The sequence below is a fragment of the Tiliqua scincoides genome, chromosome 3 (genome assembly GCF_035046505.1).
Source record: "Tiliqua scincoides isolate rTilSci1 chromosome 3, rTilSci1.hap2, whole genome shotgun sequence".
NCBI classification, from domain to species: domain Eukaryota; kingdom Metazoa; phylum Chordata; class Lepidosauria; order Squamata; family Scincidae; genus Tiliqua; species Tiliqua scincoides.
Window position 1 is genome coordinate 180,523,543 of NC_089823.1, and position 21,715 is coordinate 180,545,257.

Genomic DNA, 21,715 nt, shown 5'->3' on the forward strand with positions numbered 1-21,715 from the left:
TGGTTACATTCTGCTCTTTCATTTATTTACATTTTCTTTTCTCCATGTGATTTATCTCCTTTTCTTTTCTCAGATGCTGCTTCATTCTACATAGGTATGCCATTTCTCAGTTCTCCAGTGACCCCTATACATGGTGGGCCTTTGTGCTGTGTGTGTGTGTGTTTGTGTTGATCAAATTTCACTACCTTTTGTATACTTGCTTCTTTGCAAGTATAAACCTAACAGTTATTTTCATTATTTTACCTTAACTGCTCAGCTATTCATTATGGTGTCTGATTGCATATGTACAAATGTACAGATCAATATTGTTGTATTTGACTAGAAAGTCAGCATCCCTATGCTGATTCCGTAGTGCAGTGTTGACCATAATTGCCCAAACATTACTGCCAACCTTCAACTTTCTCTAGAGAAAATTTAAGCACCAGTCTACTTGAGAGCCAGATGACTGAAGTGCATACCATACATGCTTAATTAAGCATACATACATAGTTGGCACAAAAACTACACCTGGTGAACTTCCAACAATGTGGTCAAAACCTGATAATGTTACCCCCTAAAGGTTTAGCGTCTTTGTTTGTAGCAGGTTTGTGGCACATGATAGAGCCATAATGTTTTGTTCATTACATGTTGACTTCTACTCAGCGTATAAAAGGTAACTTTCAAAATCAGAATTGAAATGGTAGTTCTTTCACATGGTAGTTCTTCTGTATCTCCATGGTGTTAAAGCACATAATGTAAGGACCACTTGCCACCAGATGGCCGCCAAATGACATGGAAGCCGCACTCCTGCCACATAACAGCTGCTCCATGTAGATTAGCCTATCTTGTGTGTTTTATCTCCACACCACCAACAAACACAAAACACCTCACTGTGAGGAAGAGCCGTGATGTAGAGGCAGTTTCAAGCTGTAGTGTCATAAACTCATTTAACATATTTTCAGGTACTTACATGATTACTCCCCCTTCTCCCACAAGTTCCTGATAGCTGATACAGAGACTACCATCTGTGGGTGCTAGTAATAACATGTTGTAAACATGTTGTCAAATTATTTAATGTGAATTTTCTGATGAATGCATACTGCATGGCAATATATGCTTCCCTTCACTTGAGGCAATGATGAAATGTGAAGTGTGAAGTGTACTTCACAAGTAGAATTAAACAAGTAGAATTAAAGTAGAATTAAAACGTTACTGGGTTCATTGAGAAGTCACAGACATGACGGCAAGAATATATTACTTAGCCTGAGTTTTTGTAATGAGTAGGTTTTTTCCTAGTGTTTGATACTCCCTGCTTTGTCAAGGAACAGTTTATACACAAAATTGGATCAGTGTGTGACACTTGGAAAGCAAACTTGTCAGTGTGATCCATGGTTTTATATATTATGTGTTGCTATTTATGCTTGAAAAACTTGGGCATATCTTGCATGCTACCACTAGGTGTGCATAGAAAGGAAAATCTGTTGGTGTGCCAACCTTTCAGGCCAGGAGAGGAATTTGTATTCTGCTCCTCTCTCTTGTGAGCAGTTTCATGTGATGGTTTTGAACTTTTTCCAAATATGCACATGACCTAAGTGCAAACCTTTTCCCCCCAGCCCTCCTCATCCAAATGGAGGTGACTGTGGGAGTTAGCTGCGTGGTTGGCATAGCAAGAATACTGTTTTCAGGACTTTGTCAGTTTCCTGAATTTGCACAAATGCAGAGACCCTGTCACATGTATGACTCTGTCACATGTATGATCGTTTGAATTATGGGAGACTTTTCTTCTAAGCATGGGAACAAATTGGGAACCAACTTGTTTGGAGAATTCCCCTAGCAGTGATTACACTGCCGAACATGATGGCTCTGAAACTGAAAGTTTTGACCCCAGCTGATATTGAATCATTACCATATAACCTCTCATTCCGCTTTGTGGCGTCTCCATTTAATCCAAATGCATTGTTCCCTCATGCATGCTGTTAGAGTGAATGAATGAGAGAATGCAGGCGGCCTGAACTGCAATGCCAGCCTAAGGTGAATGTCTCTTTTAATACAGACTAGCAGTGCCTTCCAGTGCTAGCCACATTTCTTGATTCTAAACTATTTCTTTTTGTTTCCTCCCTGTCTTTTTTTCCCCCCTCGGTCTTTTGCTTGGTTTTGAATTGTGCCTGCTTCTTTACTGCTCTTTTTTGTTTTGTTTTCCATTCTTCTCATTGGAGGCAATGAGCCGTCCAGCGGTTGGAACTCCCCTGCCCCTTATCGGCCCGACAGCCGCCCTCTAACACCAACTTATGCTCAGGCCCCTAAACATTTCCATGTTCCAGGTAGGAGCTGGCACTGTGTGTCTTGGTGTCCTGTCGTAGTGTAGACCGTAGCCTTCGTACCCTTTGTCTTGTCTCCATTCTTTCATGCTGTACTTGTTTAGGTTTTTTTAGGTGTTTTTTTTTTAACTCCGAATATACCATAAACCGGTTTTGAAAAGCAGGGTTTGCCTGTTAATTTTGAGAGAAATTGGAATATGTTGGTTTTGATGACATTTTATAAGCCTTAATAGTCAATCTTTTCTCTTAGTTAGAGAATTGGAGAAAGGAGGGTTACACTATGGATTTGTGAAACCATTGTGTACAAAACTAAAGTCTTTTCCTGCTTACACTGTAGCCATCTTCCTGTTAGTTCCTGTCTTTCATTGCTTTTAGGGGACAAAGAAAATATTTTAGCCATTGTTTTGCTTTTCTGTCTCACATTAAATGTGATTTTCTGTTTGGGATAGCTCTGCTATAGGAGACAGTTAATTTGTAGTGATATGTCTTTTGAAAAGCTTTATTGGGCACCCTCAGTCAAAAGCTTGTATATTCTCATTGTTACAAAGTGATCTCCTCATTAGCTTCAGTTTCATCTACTTGATTTCTGTACACTTTCTATTAGTACAAAAAATGGGGGTCTGCTTTAAGCGATACTGCCCAAATTCAGCTTTGTGTTCAGCTCTGCTTTTCTTGCTATAAATATTGCACACAATCTAGTAACCGATTTTTAACCAGTTTCTAGAAACAGCAGTGAATAAGTGCTGCTTCTTAAATTCCACTTGCTTATTATCAATGAAAGCACTTGCACAAACATACAAAATATGCAAATGTATTGTACCTGGATTAGAATGTCACAGAATGGGACATTCTAATCCAGAAACAATACATTTGCATATTTTGTATGTTTGTGCAAGTGCTTTCATGTACCAGAATAAAGAATGTACCAGAATGTACCAGAATAAAGAATAAGATAGTAGACGGATGACTTGAGATCAATAATGTTGAGTTTTACAGACAAGGAAAAATATTAAGTTTGAGCATGAAAGAAGGAAAAAATAGATATAATATATCCCTTTATCTGTTGGCAAATCCTTTTGTTAGGTTTTGGGTTGCTTGTCTCAGGACTCCCTTGTTTCAGTGTATTTGGAGAGAATATGTATCTGTTTATACCCATCCTTGTCAATGAATGGTTCCAGTGGCATTTTCTGTTATATGTGGGAAATAGAGATGTTTCTTTGATAGCAAGAATATGCCTAACTGTAAGTATTTCAGCCACAGAACTAGGGTCTAGTTACCATAGGGTCTAGTGGTGACACCTTTGTAGTCATGGAGTCCTAAGACACGGTCAGTGAACTTCACACAGAAGTTGTACAGAATAACAATATTAAAAGTTTACATTAAGACAGTAGCTTAGCTATTTATTATATATAGCACCAAGGGCACGATCCTAACCAGGTCTACTCAAAAGTAAGTCCTATTTTGTTCAATGGGGCTTACTCTCAGGAAAGTGTGGTTAGGATTGCAGCCTAAGGCCATTACTTACATCTTCCAAGCATTCCTCCGAACCACATTTAATTGGTTTGCAAGAGTATGTTGAGTACAAGAGGAATGCATGCTATGATACATTACAAATACCTTCCTTAGCACTCTAACCTGACCTTATAGTATTCACTTCTTTTTTCTGATTCCTGACTTAAATGGAAAAAAAAAACCTAAATTACATTTTTGGGGGTTCTGCCCTACACACACACAGAGTTCCTCTTGCTTACTAAGAACCTTTCTCATGACATGTTATTTGTGCTATCCTTACATTTCCTGTATTTGAGAAGAACAAGAATCTTGCCTTTATAGAGGCCATGCCAGGCTTTAAAAGTGAATATATGCCATAAAATACTCCTGTACTTGAATTTAGGCTTCTGGTGGTATGAGTTGATTTTAGAACCAAACCAACTATTGTGTCAAGAACCATCTTGGAGGCTCAGTATAATCTTGTAGAAGGTAATTGTTCTTCAGCATGGCGGATTAACCCATTTTTGCCCAGCCTACACTTTTGCGTCCCTGTTGCGTATATGCAATGTTGGGCAGAAGTGGCTTTCAGAACCATGTTCTGAAGTGTTTAGTGTAAATGTACCTCATTTCTATATGTGATGTCTGTGTTTGGAGGGGAAATTGAACTTTTGTGCAATTTCCTGGTAATCATATGGTAACTGTTTTCTGCCAAATTGCTCCTATCTCCATCTCTGCCATATCTTCTTTGGTTACACTTCCTCTGAAATGTTTAGCCAACGACTAATCTACTAAGACTTTAAATTGAATGGCTCATACTTTAGGTACATCACCATTTTATCAACTATTTACGTCAAAGATTTCATGTCATGTGTCTGATATCTTTCCATCTGTTTTTGTGTTTTGTTTTCATTGGATGCTTTCTTTTTTGTGCAATACTAGAGTTAGCTTTCTGGATTCTGTGCTCAGGCCTTAGTTTGGAACATCCATTAAATTTGGTGTTTAGGTCTTCCTGCAAAATAACTGAAGAGAATCAAATATTCATGTCTCTGCTTTTTACTTTTACAGATCAAGGCATCAATATTTATAGAAAACCACCTATCTACAAGCAGCATGGTAAACCTTATTCTTTCTATCTTGTGGGGCAATCTCATATATTAATTAGCTGCATGGCAGAACAGTAGACAACTCCAGCACTTTGTATTCATGTTAGAATTGTATAACATTAGTTGATAATTGCATGGATTTCTCAATTTTTATATTTTGTACTTTTCATTTTTTTCTGATGTATACAGAGCATTTTTGAAAGGTCCAACTAAACATTAGATGCCTCTGTGCTTTGAATGTAATTTTCCAGAATTATGGGAATTCATCATTGCTGGACTGATGAACAATACCCTGCTTGTCTTCAAGAATGTTACAAAATATGTCTTGTTGGCCTTTGCTTCAGTCATATAAACTGCCTCTATTTCATTTTCAAAGTCAGAATAGAAAGGGTGTTTTGTTTTTAACTCACAGGGCAGCATTCCAAATGCAAATTTCCCCTAGCATTCATTTTCTTTTAATATTGAGTCCTGCATCTCTTCAAAAAGTAAATAAGCAATTCTGAGATCAACAGTTTATGATGTTTAATGAAACTGTGAAACAACACTGAGACCTGTCCAAAAGATCACACTGCACACAAATGAGGAACCATTTTCTACCTTTAGGGTTTTCTCTGCCATTTTTATAAAAGCAGTCTCCAAGAAGTGCTATTAAAAAGCAGGTTGCCTCACATGTGGTTTGAGTCCCTGTAGTGAGAACTGCAGACAAATGTCCTCCTACATTAACAGCTTCCTTGTATTGCGCACATGAAGCCCTTTTGTGTACTGCTGCTGTGATTTAAGAATTATCAAAGATAAGTGTAGAATTGCAAAATAAAGTTTTAAGTTTATGTGGTGGGATCTTACAGCTTTTGTTGGGTGGTTGGAGGGGGTGTTGCATCTCTAATCTTTTAAAAAAAAAACAACAACTAGAAATTAAATACATGTATAAGCTGACCCTGGTATCAGTGGATCCAGTATCAGTGAATTCAGTTATCCACGCATGCCCCCACGCACCCATTAATGTAGTTTAGATCCTTATCTAAAGATAAGAAGAACATTTTCGCCCCTTCTTGAAAATGTGCACGTCCTTCAAAACAAAAACAGAGAAAGCCTTTCCTGGAGAGGTGAGGTGAAGGACAAGACTTTTTCCTCTTTTTCACTTGGTCTTTCACCAGCCTTCCCCCCTAGTTGTTCCCTAGCAACTGCTATCCAATGACATTCTGACTCTGAACCAGGCCCATATTACCTGCTACATCCCCACCACTCCGGCCAACTTGAGTAGAAGCTTGAGTAGAAAACCTGTAGCTGATCTCCCTAGACTTGGCTCCATGGAGCCATCTCCAGGGTCTGCTGCCAGCATTTTTGCTTGATCCAGGAAGCACCCAGCTCCAGCAAACTGAATTTGGTCAATCTCTGATGGAGCAATGTTGGCCATGGAGGATGCCTGCCTAGAGACTAATTCTTCCTCCCATCCTTTAAACTGTTGTGATTATTATTTAGTGAGTTGGGGTTGACATATTAGTCATACACAGTTGCTCCCAACTCAGTTCCCTCACTGCTTTAAACCCCAGCCAAACTCCCAGTCTTGGCCCAATGAGGACCCAGATCTGTATAGTCTGTCTGCTGTCGGTCTTGGAGGCAGTGTCTGCGTCTGGCCCTCAGCTTATTCTGATCTGAAAGGACAATAGAAAACAATAGAATTTTCAAACATACTTCTGCATCCAGAAACCACTGTTACTTTCACCATTTTCCCACATTTTCTGAGCATATGTGAAATATCCAATTTAATAATAGGAAAAATATTAGGAAAAGTTAACCAGTTTCCATGAGATACAGCCTCTATGTAATGACAGGGCATAATCCTACAAGCAAATTCATCTTTCTTACAACCCTCACTCATTTTTTGAGGTTTGCATGGGAACATCTGGTTCCCACGTCCCTTTCTGTTCTCTCATATGAAGTAGATTGACGGCACTTACATTGAGGTAGAGCTGATAGAAATCTGCTTTTGGTGCTGAATCTCAGCGCTAGTATATCTGAAAATAATAATTGTGTCTTTGAACTTCTTTCAAGTGCTTTATTCTTCCTACTAAGAAACCATAGCCGGACCCCCAAACATCTGGAGTAGAGACTACTAGGTCAAAGAAGAGCCTTAAGCCTCAGCACCACTCATGTTAAAAATTAAGCACCAATAACAGTGCATTATTAATCAAAGAAAGGCTTTTAAAAATACTAGAGGTCAGACTGCAGTATTTTCAGAGGAATTCCATTATTTTTTGTTGATCCTGTGTTGAAAATAGTTTTATCATGACATCTAAAAACAGAAAATATAATTATAGGTTTATGAAAGTAGCTATTAAGGACTTGTGGAAAAAAAAATTAGGAAGATCTAAGAGGAACTCAGAAGTGTGCCAGAATATAGCATTCAACAGAGTTAGATTCCTTGAGAGCTGATTGGTCTCATGGGGATGATACTATTATTTTTATTGTTATTATTATAATTTGTTACCATTTTTTCTTAACATTATTTTTATTTCTTTATAATTTTATTGTGTCTACTCACCTTCCATTAACTTGTGAATGTTTTACCACTGACCTCATCAATTCTAATACGTAAGTACTGTTTGAAATCATGCTTTTCTAGACCCCTGAGCAATGAACCAAGATGGTGGCTATTTACTCATTAAAATTTTACTGTTCGTCTGGAACTTCTCTTGTGCACACCCCTTTGTTACCCTGCACATGCCCAATCTTGTCTGATCTTAGAAGCTAAGCAGGGTCAGGCCTGGTTAGTACTTGGATGGGAGACCACCTGGGAATACTGGGTGCTGTAGGCTTCTACCATAGTCTTTCGAGACTGAAGGTTGCCAACCATTTTTTTGAAAAGAACGATTCCTGTTCAAGATTACTGTGTGAAATGTTCTCACAGCTTCCATTTATTTCAATTAAGCTTATGTAGGAGACATTTCCAATTGATGGAGCCCCTTTTGAGCAATAATAGAGAGTCAGTAGTGTAGGAGTCTTTCCATGCAATCAGTAAAGGCACATTTCTTCTCATTTGTTCTTTCCTCAAATATACACGCCCTTGTTGTTGGGACATTTTACATTTTACAACACTCAAATCAGCAATATTTTGTAGCTGGGAAAATGTGATTCTCCTTCCCAGATAACACATTTGTTGCTGTTGTAACTGTTGTGTGGCTGCATGCATCTTACAGGCTTCTATTGGATATTGCTTGCAAAAGCACTCAATGATGAATAATACTACAGCCCACCCATATCACCCATGCCATTCTGCAAAATTTCAAATACATTTTTTGAAGTGTTTTAAGTTTGAGAGCCTGTTCATGCCATTATACAAGCCAAGCATAGTGGTGATGAACATTACAAACGTTATCCTCTTTCATTCTCTCTGTAGTGCAGCAGTACTCCCATTTTGCAGACTTTCAAATCATTTATTTCATTCTTCCAACACTCTTCACTTCACCTTCTCCTATGCTGGAGAAAATTCATTCGGTTAGGTGTTTAAATGGGGAAAGCTATCCCCTCCTCCATTATGTATGAACACAAATGGATCAGTTCAGATCCTACCTTAAAGGGCTTATCTGAAGAAGCCTGCACTTTCTATCCCTTCTTACTTTTATAGGAACAGCAGCACATCTAAAGTTTTCCTGTAAATGTAAAATCGAACATGGGTAGACCTCAATCACATCTTTGATGTCTTGGATATTTTCCAGGAAATCAACTATGTGATCAAGGCCTATGTGTGCTGATTTTTATGCTCGTAATACAATTTCCATTTTGCTGTTTGGCAAGACAGACAGGCCCTTGCTTCACTCAATGGGCCAGACTGGTCCAAAGATGTCATCTGAACCTGCCTGTCATCAGTGCAATAGTATTGTCACTTCTAAAGGTACTCCAGAAATTATACTAAATCTAACATATAAGTAGAATCAAAGTTGGAGTGATCATGTGGAAAAGGCCTCATTCGCTGTAACTGAACATGGGTAGATTAATCTGAGAGTCATAATGTATTTATATACAAGTTATATATCAAAGTTGGAGTGATCATGTGGAAAAGGCCTCATTCACTATAAGGCCTTTTCCACATGATCACTCCAACTTTGATATATAACTTGTATATAAATACATTATGACTCTCAGATTAATGTATTTATATACAAGTTGGGAATGAATATCTGCATTTACTCCTCTCTTGTCCATACTGTCTCTTCTCTTACCTACCCGTCTCAAGCATGGCCCTGCAGAACTTTCTGTTATCCCACACTTATTTTTCCCAAAGTGGGTGTCCACATTTTAGCTAATTCTGTGTGCTATGAAAAACATCACTTGGGGGCGGGGGCTTTCAAAAATGCAAATGGAAAACAGTGAAGATGACCTTTATCTTAGTGAACAACTTGGTTTTCTAGTGTATGGCCTTTGTTTTTAGTAGCTTCATGCACAATAGAATCAGCACAACCTTTTGCATTACCCTCTAATCCCATAACTGTTCACCTGCTACTGATTTGGACCAATGAATAAGTGCTAATTTAATGAATCTGAGCTTTGAATGACATTAGGATTTAATGATTAACATAAATTCCATTTTTGGTGCCATTTTACCCCCAGAAATTTTGTAAAATGTAGTGGGATTAGAACTAGTAGAACATCACTAAAATATTACTGAATCCTTGCCTTACATGAAATCCAATGACACACTCAGCTATTGTTAGAGGACGTTTTCTTTAAAAAAAAATACTGCTAAATAATTCTTGTGTTATTCCAGAGAGCTCACTGTCTTGTCAAGCAGTCAAAAGTTGTGTACAGACCTAACATTATTTGAATGGTGGGGAAACTCTGGAAGCATATCTTTCAAACAGTTTCTCTCCTGCATTGATCTCAAGGAAAAAAATGCTTCTGCAAGTTTGTTGCAGTCTGCCTGAAGGCTGTGGGAGGGCAAGACAGATGACTGAATCAGTTTTTGAATTGCTCTGTCTGGCATTTGCATTGCAAGAGTGGGAGAAAGTCAGGCTCTGTCCATGAGAGAACTCCACTTTGACTTCCAGTTTCATGTTATGTTTGTATGCACTTTATAAGGTATTGTTCTAAAGAGCTCAGAATTTTGATTGGAAGGTGGCGTGGGAACAGAGCTTTGAGTCCCAATTGTTAAGTTTATCTGTTGCTAAATGAAGGTATAAACAGTGTCTATAGTGTTAGAAATTTGAATTGTCATGAAACATGAAAGAGAAAAAACCAAAGCATTGATGTAGGCTGTAACACAGCAACTTAATTCTGATAGCTAAGTTCCCCTGATTGCTATTTAGATGCAGCTGCTCTGGCAGCACAGAACAAGTCCTCCGATGATATCATCAAGTCCTCCAAGTTCCCAGCAGCCCACGCTCCAGCACCCAACGAGATTCCAAAGATTGAGACAGAATACTGGCCAGGTCCTCCCTCACTTGCGGCTGTAGGTATGGAACAACAAGTGACATGGGGAAAAAACAGCTACTTAGTGCCTATAAATAAATTTCCATAAATATTAATGCTGGAAAGTGTGAGATGGACAGACATTTTTCGCACCTGATCTTTAAGTGTTTTATAGGTGCAACAACAAATATACATTTAATAGTAACACTGTGAAAGTGGGGGGGGGGGAGATATCCCTGGGGGGGAACTGCCAGAGCTTAATAACCTCAAAATAATTTGTGAGATTTTAGTCCCTGAAGTCTGCATTCCAGAGTCTGCATTCACACTGCCTAATTGTTTCTGAAGTTTTTTTCTCACTAGGAGACCCGCCCAACACACAGTCCTAAAACTTCACTTCAAACTCCCCAGAGTTATTAAAGAAAAGTTGGGATTTCATGTATGATCCTCTTAAAGGGTAAATGGCATTGGCGTACACTTACTGTTCTACATGATTTTCCCTTTTTAAAAGCTGTTGGCCCAAAACATCAAGTACTTTTTATGTTCAGTTTGTTTAAATAGGGTCTTAAGGGTTCCTTGGGTGTCCTTCTGAGAAAGTGAGAAGAATATGGGTATGCGTGCATGCCTACATGATTCTTTGGATCATGATCATAAGTATTGTGAGGATTGTTAATGAAATTTAGGACTGGAATCTATGCACACATTCCTGGGGATATGGCCCATTGAACATTGCATGGGACAAACTTCTGTGTAAGCATGCATAGGATTGTGCTCTTAGTCTACCAAGATGGGATATGCCTAAATTGTGGGCTGCCCTGTCCATGAGGCTGGGTGAAGTGGCTGCTTTGAATGGTAGACTGGTGGAGATGACGAACTAGTAGGGGTGCCATGCACCCCACATGTATCTACCACTGACCCCTGTCCACCACTCCCCCAACCACTTCAGCCTACACTCCAATCCTCTTCTTGCTCAGTGAGACCAAACAAGAAGAGGGGAAAGCAGCAATCCCTCTCTTAAGCATTGTAACCTTACTCAATCAATCATGGCGGCAGCAGAGGACACCCCCTTTTCCTACCTGGTGGAGCATGCCCCAGTATGCTCCATCCAGATGGTTTTGAAGAACTGGCTGTGTGGGAAGGTGGTACCAGCAGCGGAAGCCAGTCTGGACACCAAAACTGGGGTACTGCTTCGGGTACCACTTTATCTTGGGCTGTGCCTCCCTAAAACAGGCAATTATTTACAAATAATTCTTAAAATAACCTCATTAAATCCAATGTGGTGTCTTCGAGTACTGCAGTGAAGCCTGACTTCTTTAGTTCCCCCCCCCCTTTTCATCTTATCACATCAGGAAAGAGAAGCTGTAGAAAATGACATTTCTAGGGTTCCTGATAGGACAGACATAAAACAAATAGCTTTCAAAGCAGATTGAGCTAAAAGTAGCCTGTTCATATCATCTTTGTATCCTAAAACATTTATTTCATTTTCCATGCTGTTTTCATTCTTTTAAAAATATGTTTTAGAGTTCAGTATATGTGTCGTCATGTCATTTCTTTTGTCCATGCAATTAATTCTCCATGGCCTCTAGGAATGCAAGCTTAGAGAGCTGCTGTTTACCTGTTGCACACCAAAGGCAAATGCACATGCTACTGTTTGGGCAAGAAAATCACATCAACATTAAGTTCAGAAGATTATCTGAACCATTATTTAGATAAATGAGTCATAGCAAGCCTCAGACTCGTATGTAGAAAAGCAACTGGGGTGAGTGGTACAATAGAAAAATGGCACCACATGCCCACTGAAAATTATGCTCTCCTGAAACTGCTTTTTGTTATTAAAACCAGTTGTTGGGAGTCTAAATATTTACATATGAATATAATATCCAGTTGTCCACAGTCAGTGAAGACAGTCCCAGCACCCTCTCTCCTTTTGCATCCTTCGTCCCCTGATATCCCTTATATTCATATCTTTCACTCTTCCCCTGCACATTTCCAATGCTTTCATCCCCAAATTCCCAGATATTTGCACTTACAATAAATAGCACAAAGCACATTTATAATAACTGATTTATTCAGATCACAGAACATGGGCTAACTGGGTGCAGAACATGAAGTACTTAGCATCAAATGCTTCATGTAAAGAAATAGTTACTACTACTTATTTAAATAGCACTTTTAATTTGCAGTATGGAGAAATTTGATTCCAGTGAGTAAGATAGGATTACAGCCTCTTTCTGAACCTGAGGGGCTTACTTCTAAGTAAAATAAATAATACTGTTTTCAAACACCTCTAGCAATGTGCTGTTCACATGTGCTGTTCTCACAACAATTCTGTAAAGTAGGATGTTATTATTCCCATTTTATAGAAGAAAAACAGAGGCTGGGGTATCCAGGCCTTCCAGATTCAATTCCAAATTTAATTCTATGAGAAATGCTAATTCTCATCTTAAATCTTTTCTTATAACTTCAGCAGATGACCTTAAGCATTTATTCAGGGCTTTGTTTTCATTAAAATGCTTGATGCATTTCTCATTCTATACTTCTATTTAGTGAATCAAAAATAATGTGAGAGGTAAAGTGAAAAGGAAAGATACAGTATATCCCTGGTATCCGCAGATTCGGCAGATCTTGGCAGATCATGGATTTTACTCACTGCAGATGCCATGGAAGCCACTTCCAGTTTGAGGAGCAAACCAGAAGTGGCTTTCTGAAGCCTCCAGCAGGCGTTCCAAATCCTGCAGAGGCCTCCACGGACCTTAGAAGGCCTGCTAGAGCCCTCAGACAGCCATTTCCAGTTTGCTTGTCAAACCAGAAGTGGCACTAATTCGCGTTTCCGCAGGGGGTCCTGGAACGGATCCCTCGCAGATAACAAGGTCGGACCTGTGTATATATCTTTTTGAAACTCTAATGCTTTAGCTATGGCAAATATTGGCATTAAAATTACAGAACAAATTCAAGCTCCAAGTATTAGTTGACTTGGTTTTGGAGTTGCTTAAGTTTGTACTTCCAAATCCTATACTAAAAATGCTCACTTACACACCTATCTGATACAGAAGTTGTCTTCCATTACTTTGGCAGTCACAGCTGGGGAATTATTGATACAGTCACAAGGTCTCCGCTGTTCACTTATCATTTGGGGAAAACGCACTCATGCAAAGAAAACTCATTCTTTAGAAAACAGATGGTCAATAACTGGGATTGCTGGGCCAAATTTGATCAGCCAGAGGTTGGCCCTGCCATTGTAAACACCGTGATGAGAGGAGGATGTTCATCTCTATATTCACAATGGAGCAGAGCAGTGGCTGTAGCAATAACCATGTTGCCAGGAAAGACATCAAGGTGAGCATTTTGGCCTCCGGAACCCACACTTTCCTCGAAGTGGTCCTCTAATGAGCAAAATCAGCAATACTAGTTGCCAAGCAGGACCAAGTGGGTTCTGCATGTAAGGTGAAACAGCTGAACCAAAACTGGAAATGTTTGATTATGCTGTGATTGTTTGGAAGTAAAATAGGTGGAATGATTCAGTATAAAAGCATTTCACAATGTACAGTATTGCCGTTAGTGTCATTAGTTTCTGTATTCAGCAAGCAAAGCTAAGAGAGCATTATTAACAAATGCCAGTCCTTATGTACGCTTGTTCGAGAAGCTTTCTTTGTGCTGTGGTTTTGTGAAAGTAGGTTCTGACATGAGGCGCAGATCAACTGGCCGAGATGAAGATCTGGAAGAACTTCAGAGGCGTCGGCAGCTACAAGAAGAACAGCTGATGAAGGTGGATATTATTTGGATGAAAATCACCCAAATGTACCAATATGAGCAATACCCGATTCATTTTCGCTAACTAACCTGTTATTTTCAATTCCCATTTTCAGCTCAACTCAGGTTTGGGACAACTGATATTAAAAGAAGAGATGGAAAAAGAAAGGTCATCACTTCCCAACAGTCGTTATGATTCTCCAGTTAATTCGGGTAAGCAACAAAACTGGAAAACTCCCATGGCTGGTGTGTGGGAAATGATGATTTATGTTGTTTGAAATAAGGCCAGTTTCCATCTAAGTCTGTTGTGGATTCATTCTGTGACAGCACAAAACATGGGGTGTGAATTAGATCCCCATGAAATGGTTTCCTCTCTGAGCCACTATATCCCTGGTTGTTTTTCACAATGAATTCTCAAAATGCCTTGAGTAAGAATGGGAGCTTCCAGAGTCTTGGCACATACCAAACAAATGAGATTGTGAACTTAAATGTATTTCCAGATTACAGAAGGAACATGGTAAGAACATAAGAACAGCCCCACTGGATCAGGCCATAGGCCCAGCTAGTCCAGCTTCCTGTATCTCACAGCGGCCCACCAAATGCCCCAGGGAGCACACCACATAACAAGAGACCTCATTCTGGTGCCCTCCCTAGCATCTGGCATTCTGATACATAGCCCATTTCTAAAATCAGGAGGTTGCACATACACATCATGGCTTGTAACCCATAATGGATTTTTCCTCCAGTAATTTGTCCAATCCCCTTTTAAAGGCATCCAGGCCAGATGCCGTCACCACATCCTGCGGCAAGGAGTTCCACAGACCAACCATACGCTGAGTAAAGAAATATTTTCTTTTGTCTGTCCTAACCCTCCCAACACTCAATTTTAGTGGATGTCCCCTGGTTCTGGTGTCATGCGAGCGTGTAAAGAGCATCTCTCTATCCACTTTATCCTTCCCATGCATAATTTTGTATGTCTCAGTCATGTCCCCACTCAGGCGTCTCTTTTCTAGACTGAAGAGGCCCAAACGCCGTAGCCTTTCCTCATAAGGAAGGTGCCCCAGCCCCGTAATCATCTTAGTCACTCTCTTTTGCACCTTTTCCATTTCCACTATGTCTTTTTTGAGATGTAGCGACCAGAACTGGACACAATACTCCAGGTGTGGCCTTACCATAGATTTGTACAACAGCATTATAATATTAGCCGTTTTGTTCTCAATACCTTTTCTAATTATCCCAAGCATAGAATTGGCCTTCTTTACTGCCGCCGCACATTGGGTTGACACTTTCCTCGACCTGTCCACCACCACCCCAAGATCTCTCTCCTGATCTGTCACAGACAGCTCAGAACCCATCAGCCTATATGTGAAGTTTTGATTTTTTGTCCCAATGTGCATGACTTTACACTTACTTACATTGAAACACATCTGCCATTTTGCTGCCCATTCTGCCAGTTTGGAGAGATCCTTCTGGAGCTCCTCACAGTCACTTATGGTCTTTACCACTCGGAAAAGTTTCGTGTCTTCTGCAAACTTTGCCACCTCACTGCTCACCCCTGTCTCCAGGTCATTTATGAAGAGGTTGAAAAGCACCGGTCCCAGGACAGATCCTTGGGGCACACCGCTTTTCACCTCTCTCCATTGTGAAAATTGCCCATTGACACCCACTCTCTGTTTCCTGGTCTTCAACCAGGTCTCAATCCAGGAGAGGACCTGCCCTCTAATTCCCTGACTGTGGAGTTTTTTCAGTAGCCTTTGGTGAGGGACCGTGTCGAACGTCTTTTGAAAGTCCAGATATATAATGGTGTTGCTATTTGCAATATTTCTGATACATAGAGTCAGAAATTTCATACACTTATGTTGGCTCTGCGTGCAGTCATGAACAGTAGGAACATTAGCTCATTATGCTGATTTCTGGGGAGAAAACTTAATTGATGTCTAAAGGAACATAAAAATATTGGCCAGGGAGATGTAACTTGCTGCATTAAGCAGACCTTCAAATTAGAAAAATGTTACTCTCCGTAATTTTCAGCCTCAGAAGAAAAACCTTTATTATGTAATATTCCAAGGTGATAAATCCTATCTAGTTATGTAGTGCCAGCCACATACATGGAGTGAAAAGACAGATCCCTTCCCCAATATGCCTACAATCTAGATATTGACACAAGGGAGATAACAGAAAAAGGGAACAGGGTGAAGGTAAGAGTGAATGAGGGAAATACGTGCATGCTGAGAGCATGCAGAACAGTCGACATAATGGCACCAAAAAAAAGACTTGTTGTACTTACTTCTCTGTAGACCACCTCAGTTCCAGTGGGTCTCCTCAGACCTACTCCAGCTCTTATGCGGGTATAAAGCTAAGGTGACTCCTGGGGGCTGATCCATGCCAGGAAGTGGAGGTAGGATCTTGCCATGTACACTGCCGCTGAGATCCTCCCCTTCCCACCCGCAGTTCAGCCTGTTCCCTGCCCTGATCCTCCTCTGAACTACTCCCTCTGCCACCTTACCTGCTCCATGTCTGGGAGCTACTGGCACACACACAGTACCTCTGGCTGTTTTGCCAGTGGCTTGGTAGTACTTGACAGTGGCGCAGTGTTTGTACTGCTGTGCCAGAACATAAGGCAGATTGCAAGATCCACTGCAGTAGGAGCTCAATAGGATTGGGCTGTTAGTTACAGTAGGGAATGTGACCTAACATGTGGTATCAAAAGCTTCATGAAAACGCGGGCTTTTAGAAGGGATTTTAATCAAGTGAGCAAGCAAGGAAGGGAATTGAATCAAGTTAATCAAGTGATTCTTAGGTGTTCTTTGAGGTACTTCCAAGCTTAAGGGATAGCAAGTAGAAAGGGCAGAGTTATTTGATGAAGCAGGAGATCTTTTGATGGCTGAGGGTGCTGGAAAAGTGAATATAATGGGCAGGAGTGTAGCAGCATGCAAGAGCTGAGAGAATTAAATAACATTGCAAGTGCACATAGGCACCAGGCATGTAGCCTGTTCTATATATTTTTTTCTTCTGCTGCAAGTGCACAAGTTAACTTTTGAAATGCAGAGAAAATCTATATTTAATGCTTGCATGTGGAAGCATGTCATATTCTGAGATGGATTCATGAGCAAAATCCTCAGTTACCATTAGGTCGAGCCGCAAAATGTTATGTGGTTGACCAATCCTGATGTAACTTTTTGCCATATATGAACACAATAAAAACAACTTTTAAATGTAAAAAGTTAAGAGAATTAATTCAAATTGTTTTCTGAAAATCTTGGACTGTAGCCAGTCAAGTTTTGTTTTTTTTAATGTATTTGAAAAAAATATATACGAGTAAGTGCTAATTTTGCAGTGAGCATCTTCATGGAATTTATACTCACATACATTTTGAGGACCATACAGAATGTGAGATTTGCTGAAGTCAGAGCAATATTGGTGTTCCTGAAAAGCCAGCAGGCTAGGTCATGAAATCCTTATTAAAAAGCAACATATACCTTGTCAATATTTATGCTTCTCATAGCCTTTACCCTTTCCCACATTGGAAGAGGAAGTCAGCATTGCCTCAGGGAGAGAGGCAGCACATTCCAAAGTGCTGGATCATAGCAAACGAATGGCTGCCTCACTAGATGAATCTTATGGGCAAACAGTGGTACATGCCAGGGAAGAGATATAATTACTGCTTAAGTGTTTATTTTAAGGACAATGTGTGTGTGTCCGTGTGTGCACACATGTGTGTTTGTGCACATATGTCCAATTTTCTGGTGTGGATGACTGTGTGGATGTCTTAAGGGCCCACATGGAAAGGCCTAAAATGTATGTTGGTCTCTTTCGCTGCACACACCAGAGTTAAGCAGTAACAGAATTGCAGTGGGTGAATAACTGTACTTCAAGCCTAAAGTAAGATGAAAGGAATTCTGTGTTAATCTCCTAACCATAAATTAATTTAGAAATCATGGCATTTGAACTGTACAAGATGCAAAAGAGGGCGGCCACACTGAGGGATGGAGTGCCTCCTTTCCATGGGTTTTTTAACTTGGGGGAAAAAAGGCAGTTAAAGGGGGGATGTGAGAGCAGGTTATGAATCTATGCAGGGAAGTAGACAGACATTTTTCTCTATGTAATTTCAGTGCATAATTTGTTTGTGAAATGTCTTGACACAACATGTGGTGATGACCACTAGCTTGGATGGCTTTGGAGGGGGATTGGACAGATTCATGGAGGACATAGAGGTCTATCACTGGCAACTAGTCATAATGTCTAATCACTGCCTCCAGGCTCAATGTCAGTGATGCCTCTGAATACCAGTTCTGGGGGAGCAGTGACAGGAGAGAAGCATGCCTGCTAATGGACTTCCCAGAGGCAGCTGGTGGGCCACTGTGGTGAACCAGATGTTAGACTGGTGGGCCTTTGGCCTGAGCCTGCATAGCTTTTCTTGCACTCTGTTCTAAAGGTATGCTTTCCCCCCCCCCCCTTCCCATTTAGCTTCACATGCTGCTGCCTCTAAAACCTCCTCCCTTCCTGGCTATGGAAGAAATGGACTTCATAGGGTAAGCGAAGTGGGGGAGTTCTTCTCCCATAAAAAGGTGTTTGCCAGGTTGTGGTGTTTATTCTAGGATGGATTCCACTAGGTCTCCAAATGCAGTTGCCTGTTGAGGTATGGGGAAAGTGAGCTAGCTCTAAAACTCTTTCTCTGTTACACACAGCAGTGCCATTAGTAAAGACCATAGATGTCTCAGAATTGCTGGTATAGTGGAGGAAGATGTGGATTTCATCACTCCAATTTCTAAAAAGATACCTGCAGTTTACTTAAATGAGTAAATCATGACTGCTGCCCTAGTCTTTTTACTAAGCCAGTGTTGGCTTTTATAATGCTGCACACAGTGTCTAAGGGTCAAATCCTGTCCAGCTTTCCAGTGCTGAGGCAGCTTTGGCCACAGAACATGCACTGCATCCGGGGGGGGGATGGGGGGACAGTCACCAAGGCCTCCTCAAGGCAAGGGAATGTTTTTCCTTTACCTCAGGGCTGCATCCACACTGGAAAGTTGGATAGGACTGGAACCTATGACTTCCATGAACTTCAGTCAATCAGAAAACTCTGTAGGAGATAGGAAAGAACGTCACTTTAGTACAACTTTCAGCACTGCTGACACAGTGCTGATTCAGAATAGTTTGGTACCTAAAGTAAAATGCCACCAAAATTTTATCCCCTTGCCAGTAAAAGTATAATCAATTAAATTGATGATAATGTTAATGATAATGAAATAGAGCTAAAATCTGCCACTTGAGGCTACAGGCTTATTCTAGGCTATTGCTATGCGTGTCCACCTCTTTGGTGATTTTAGCTTCTCACCCCTCTGCTTATGTGCCTGCTGTTCTCATTTACAGACCAAGAAAATACCCTTCAGCCCAATCCCCTTATACCCCAATGCTAGTTCTTAGTTGCTTCTTCAGCTGTCACTTTCCACATTCAGATAGTGCTGATATTCTTGGCACCATCACATAATGAGATGATGTGGTTTAGACATCCATCCCTTTCTTCTTGTTACAGCCAGTTTCAACAGATTTTGGTCAGTACAACAGTTACGGTGACGTGAGCAGTGCTGCTCGAGGTAAGGACTTGCAGGATGTGGTTTGCACTGTGTCCTTGCAACAGTATGCGTGGTCAGCTCCTTCAGTTCCATTTCTGACTTTTGAACATTTCACCCTGAAGTATGCAGATGTGTAGTGGTAGTGGTGCCAGAAATGCGGAGCTCTTTCTTTTAAATACTGAGTTAAAATAGAGAGAGCATCATGTAAATGAGAACTGTGCTTTAATGTATGCATGCATATAAATAACATTGTTTCATTTTGATTGGTCATCTTATATTTGCAAGTTATGCAAGTATAATGCTTGCAATCTAGCTTGAAAGAGAGGCCCTGAGATTAAAATTCTTTTTTTAAAAAAAATCCTAATCCTGAATGTGTGTTCTTTCCTTTCCCCTGCATTTTTGCTTTTCAGATTTCCAGGTACAGTACGGATTTTCTACCTTCAAGTAACAGAGATTTTAAACAGCTCCTTCAACAACCTGTCCACTGTTTGTCACGCCTGAGTTTCTGCTACAGGGAAGAGTCTCTTAACACATTGGTTTCAATTTTATCTGCATGTTTTATACCTAATCAACGATGTAAATTTTTATTGTTATAGGAAAGGACATAACTGCAATATCTTTCAGAGACTGCTTTTTCTATTTGCTTGGTGAACTTTCTTAAGGTTCTCACTGAAGCAGCCTGCAACAATCATTTCTTAGTACTGTATCCAATTGTAGAGTCCCAACTAAAGGAAAGTCCAGAATACCCCTCTATTATGAATACCTCTCTATTATGCAGCCTTACCCACCCTCCTATTTTCCATGTATGATCCTATAACTTTCCTCCTTTTGTATGCAACTGTGGGCATGAAAAAAGCTAGCATGAACTCCTGTAATACTGACACTTGTGAAGCTGCATAGATTGGCCAAGAAATTTTTTTTTTCTAAATGTCATCTCCAGCTCTGAATACTTGAGCTCATGAAAGTACATCACTACTTGCTACAGACCTTTCCACAAATAAGAGTAATTATTGGATAATTATGACAAATTCTTTATTAAATGTTATGCCATTTGACTAGGAAAAATCATAAATCCCAGTTTCAACTGGAGTGGGTGGCAATCTACCATTTTACCTTTCAGCTACCACAGAATAATAACAAACAAAAATCCTCCCTCATAAAGAATAATTGGAAAGTACCTAAGTAAAGAAGTTTTGACAGAACTGGTGGCAAACCAGTTCTGTGAGTTAATATTGCCCGCTATTCCCCATCCTTCCAACACCGAACTAGATGCAATATGGATCAGATCATGGACTATTTCATGCTGATTTTTTAAATACCAGCCATGAGACCGTCATGCAGGATTGAGACCATGGTGCATGAGACCATGGTGCATGGTCATTTCCCCTAATGTCCCACCCTGTGGCTGCTATTTGCTTCAGGAGGAACATTGCCAGTAATGCAACTGATTGCATTCGTATACCAGACAGTTTCCTCCATATCACAATCCTATAAAAAAAGTTTTTAAAAATTTTTAAAACCCCCTCACCACAGTGCCAATTCCAAGCCTGCCACCCTGTACAGCTACTGACAGACATGATTAGTATTGTGACATGATTAGCATACTAACATATATGATTAGCATTGTGTCTAGTTTGGTCTCTGAGCAGCAATTGCTGGGGACTATATGGGGGTACAGTTACCTTCATGCCCTGTTTGTAAGTTTCCCAGAGGAATCTGGTATACTGCTGTTGAATGCAGAATGCTGGATAGCATGGACCCTTGGTTTGATCCAGCAGGTCTCTTCATTCAGTCTTGTGACTGGAAGAGTCTCTTGCTTACTTAATTCATACTAGAAGTGGTTTTGGTGGAGCCCATGGAAAGCTTCTCAACTCAAAGGAAAACTGGGCACTATGAATAAGGAAAGATACTGGAAAGTAGAGTGTCCCTCAAGTCCTTTATTTAGTAGTAAATAATAATAGGATTCCATTGGCAGATGGAAAGGTCTAAATGTTGGCAGCTAAGTATAAATTCATGTCTATAGTCACCTTGAATGCTCTTACCCTATCTATGTGTGTGTGCATGTAACCCATGTGTCTGATGTCTACCTGTATCCAAT

The 21,715-nt window shown here is 40.2% G+C and overlaps 1 protein-coding gene across 14 annotated transcripts in view; it reads left to right on the forward strand.

Moving 5' to 3' along the window:
• Window positions 1-21,715, forward strand: part of ABLIM1 (actin binding LIM protein 1) — a 174,889-nt gene that overhangs the window by 138,439 nt on the left and 14,735 nt on the right. For 4 of the 14 annotated variants that reach the window (XM_066620043.1, XM_066620047.1, XM_066620048.1 and 1 more), the window contains 9 exons: window positions 74-94; window positions 2,196-2,300; window positions 4,854-4,901; window positions 10,195-10,341; window positions 13,966-14,060; window positions 14,161-14,257; window positions 18,512-18,576; window positions 19,578-19,638; window positions 20,028-21,697. In XM_066620043.1, the coding sequence (XP_066476140.1) occupies window positions 74-94; window positions 2,196-2,300; window positions 4,854-4,901; window positions 10,195-10,341; window positions 13,966-14,060; window positions 14,161-14,257; window positions 18,512-18,576; window positions 19,578-19,638; window positions 20,028-20,065 (677 nt within the window). In that variant the 3' untranslated portion in view covers window positions 20,066-21,697. Of the gene's footprint in view, window positions 1-73; window positions 95-2,195; window positions 2,301-4,853; window positions 4,902-10,194; window positions 10,342-13,965; window positions 14,061-14,160; window positions 14,258-18,511; window positions 18,577-19,577; window positions 19,639-20,027; window positions 21,698-21,715 lie in introns of those variants that run through there. The other 10 variants (XM_066620045.1, XM_066620044.1, XM_066620046.1 and 7 more) reach the window with 10 other exon arrangements.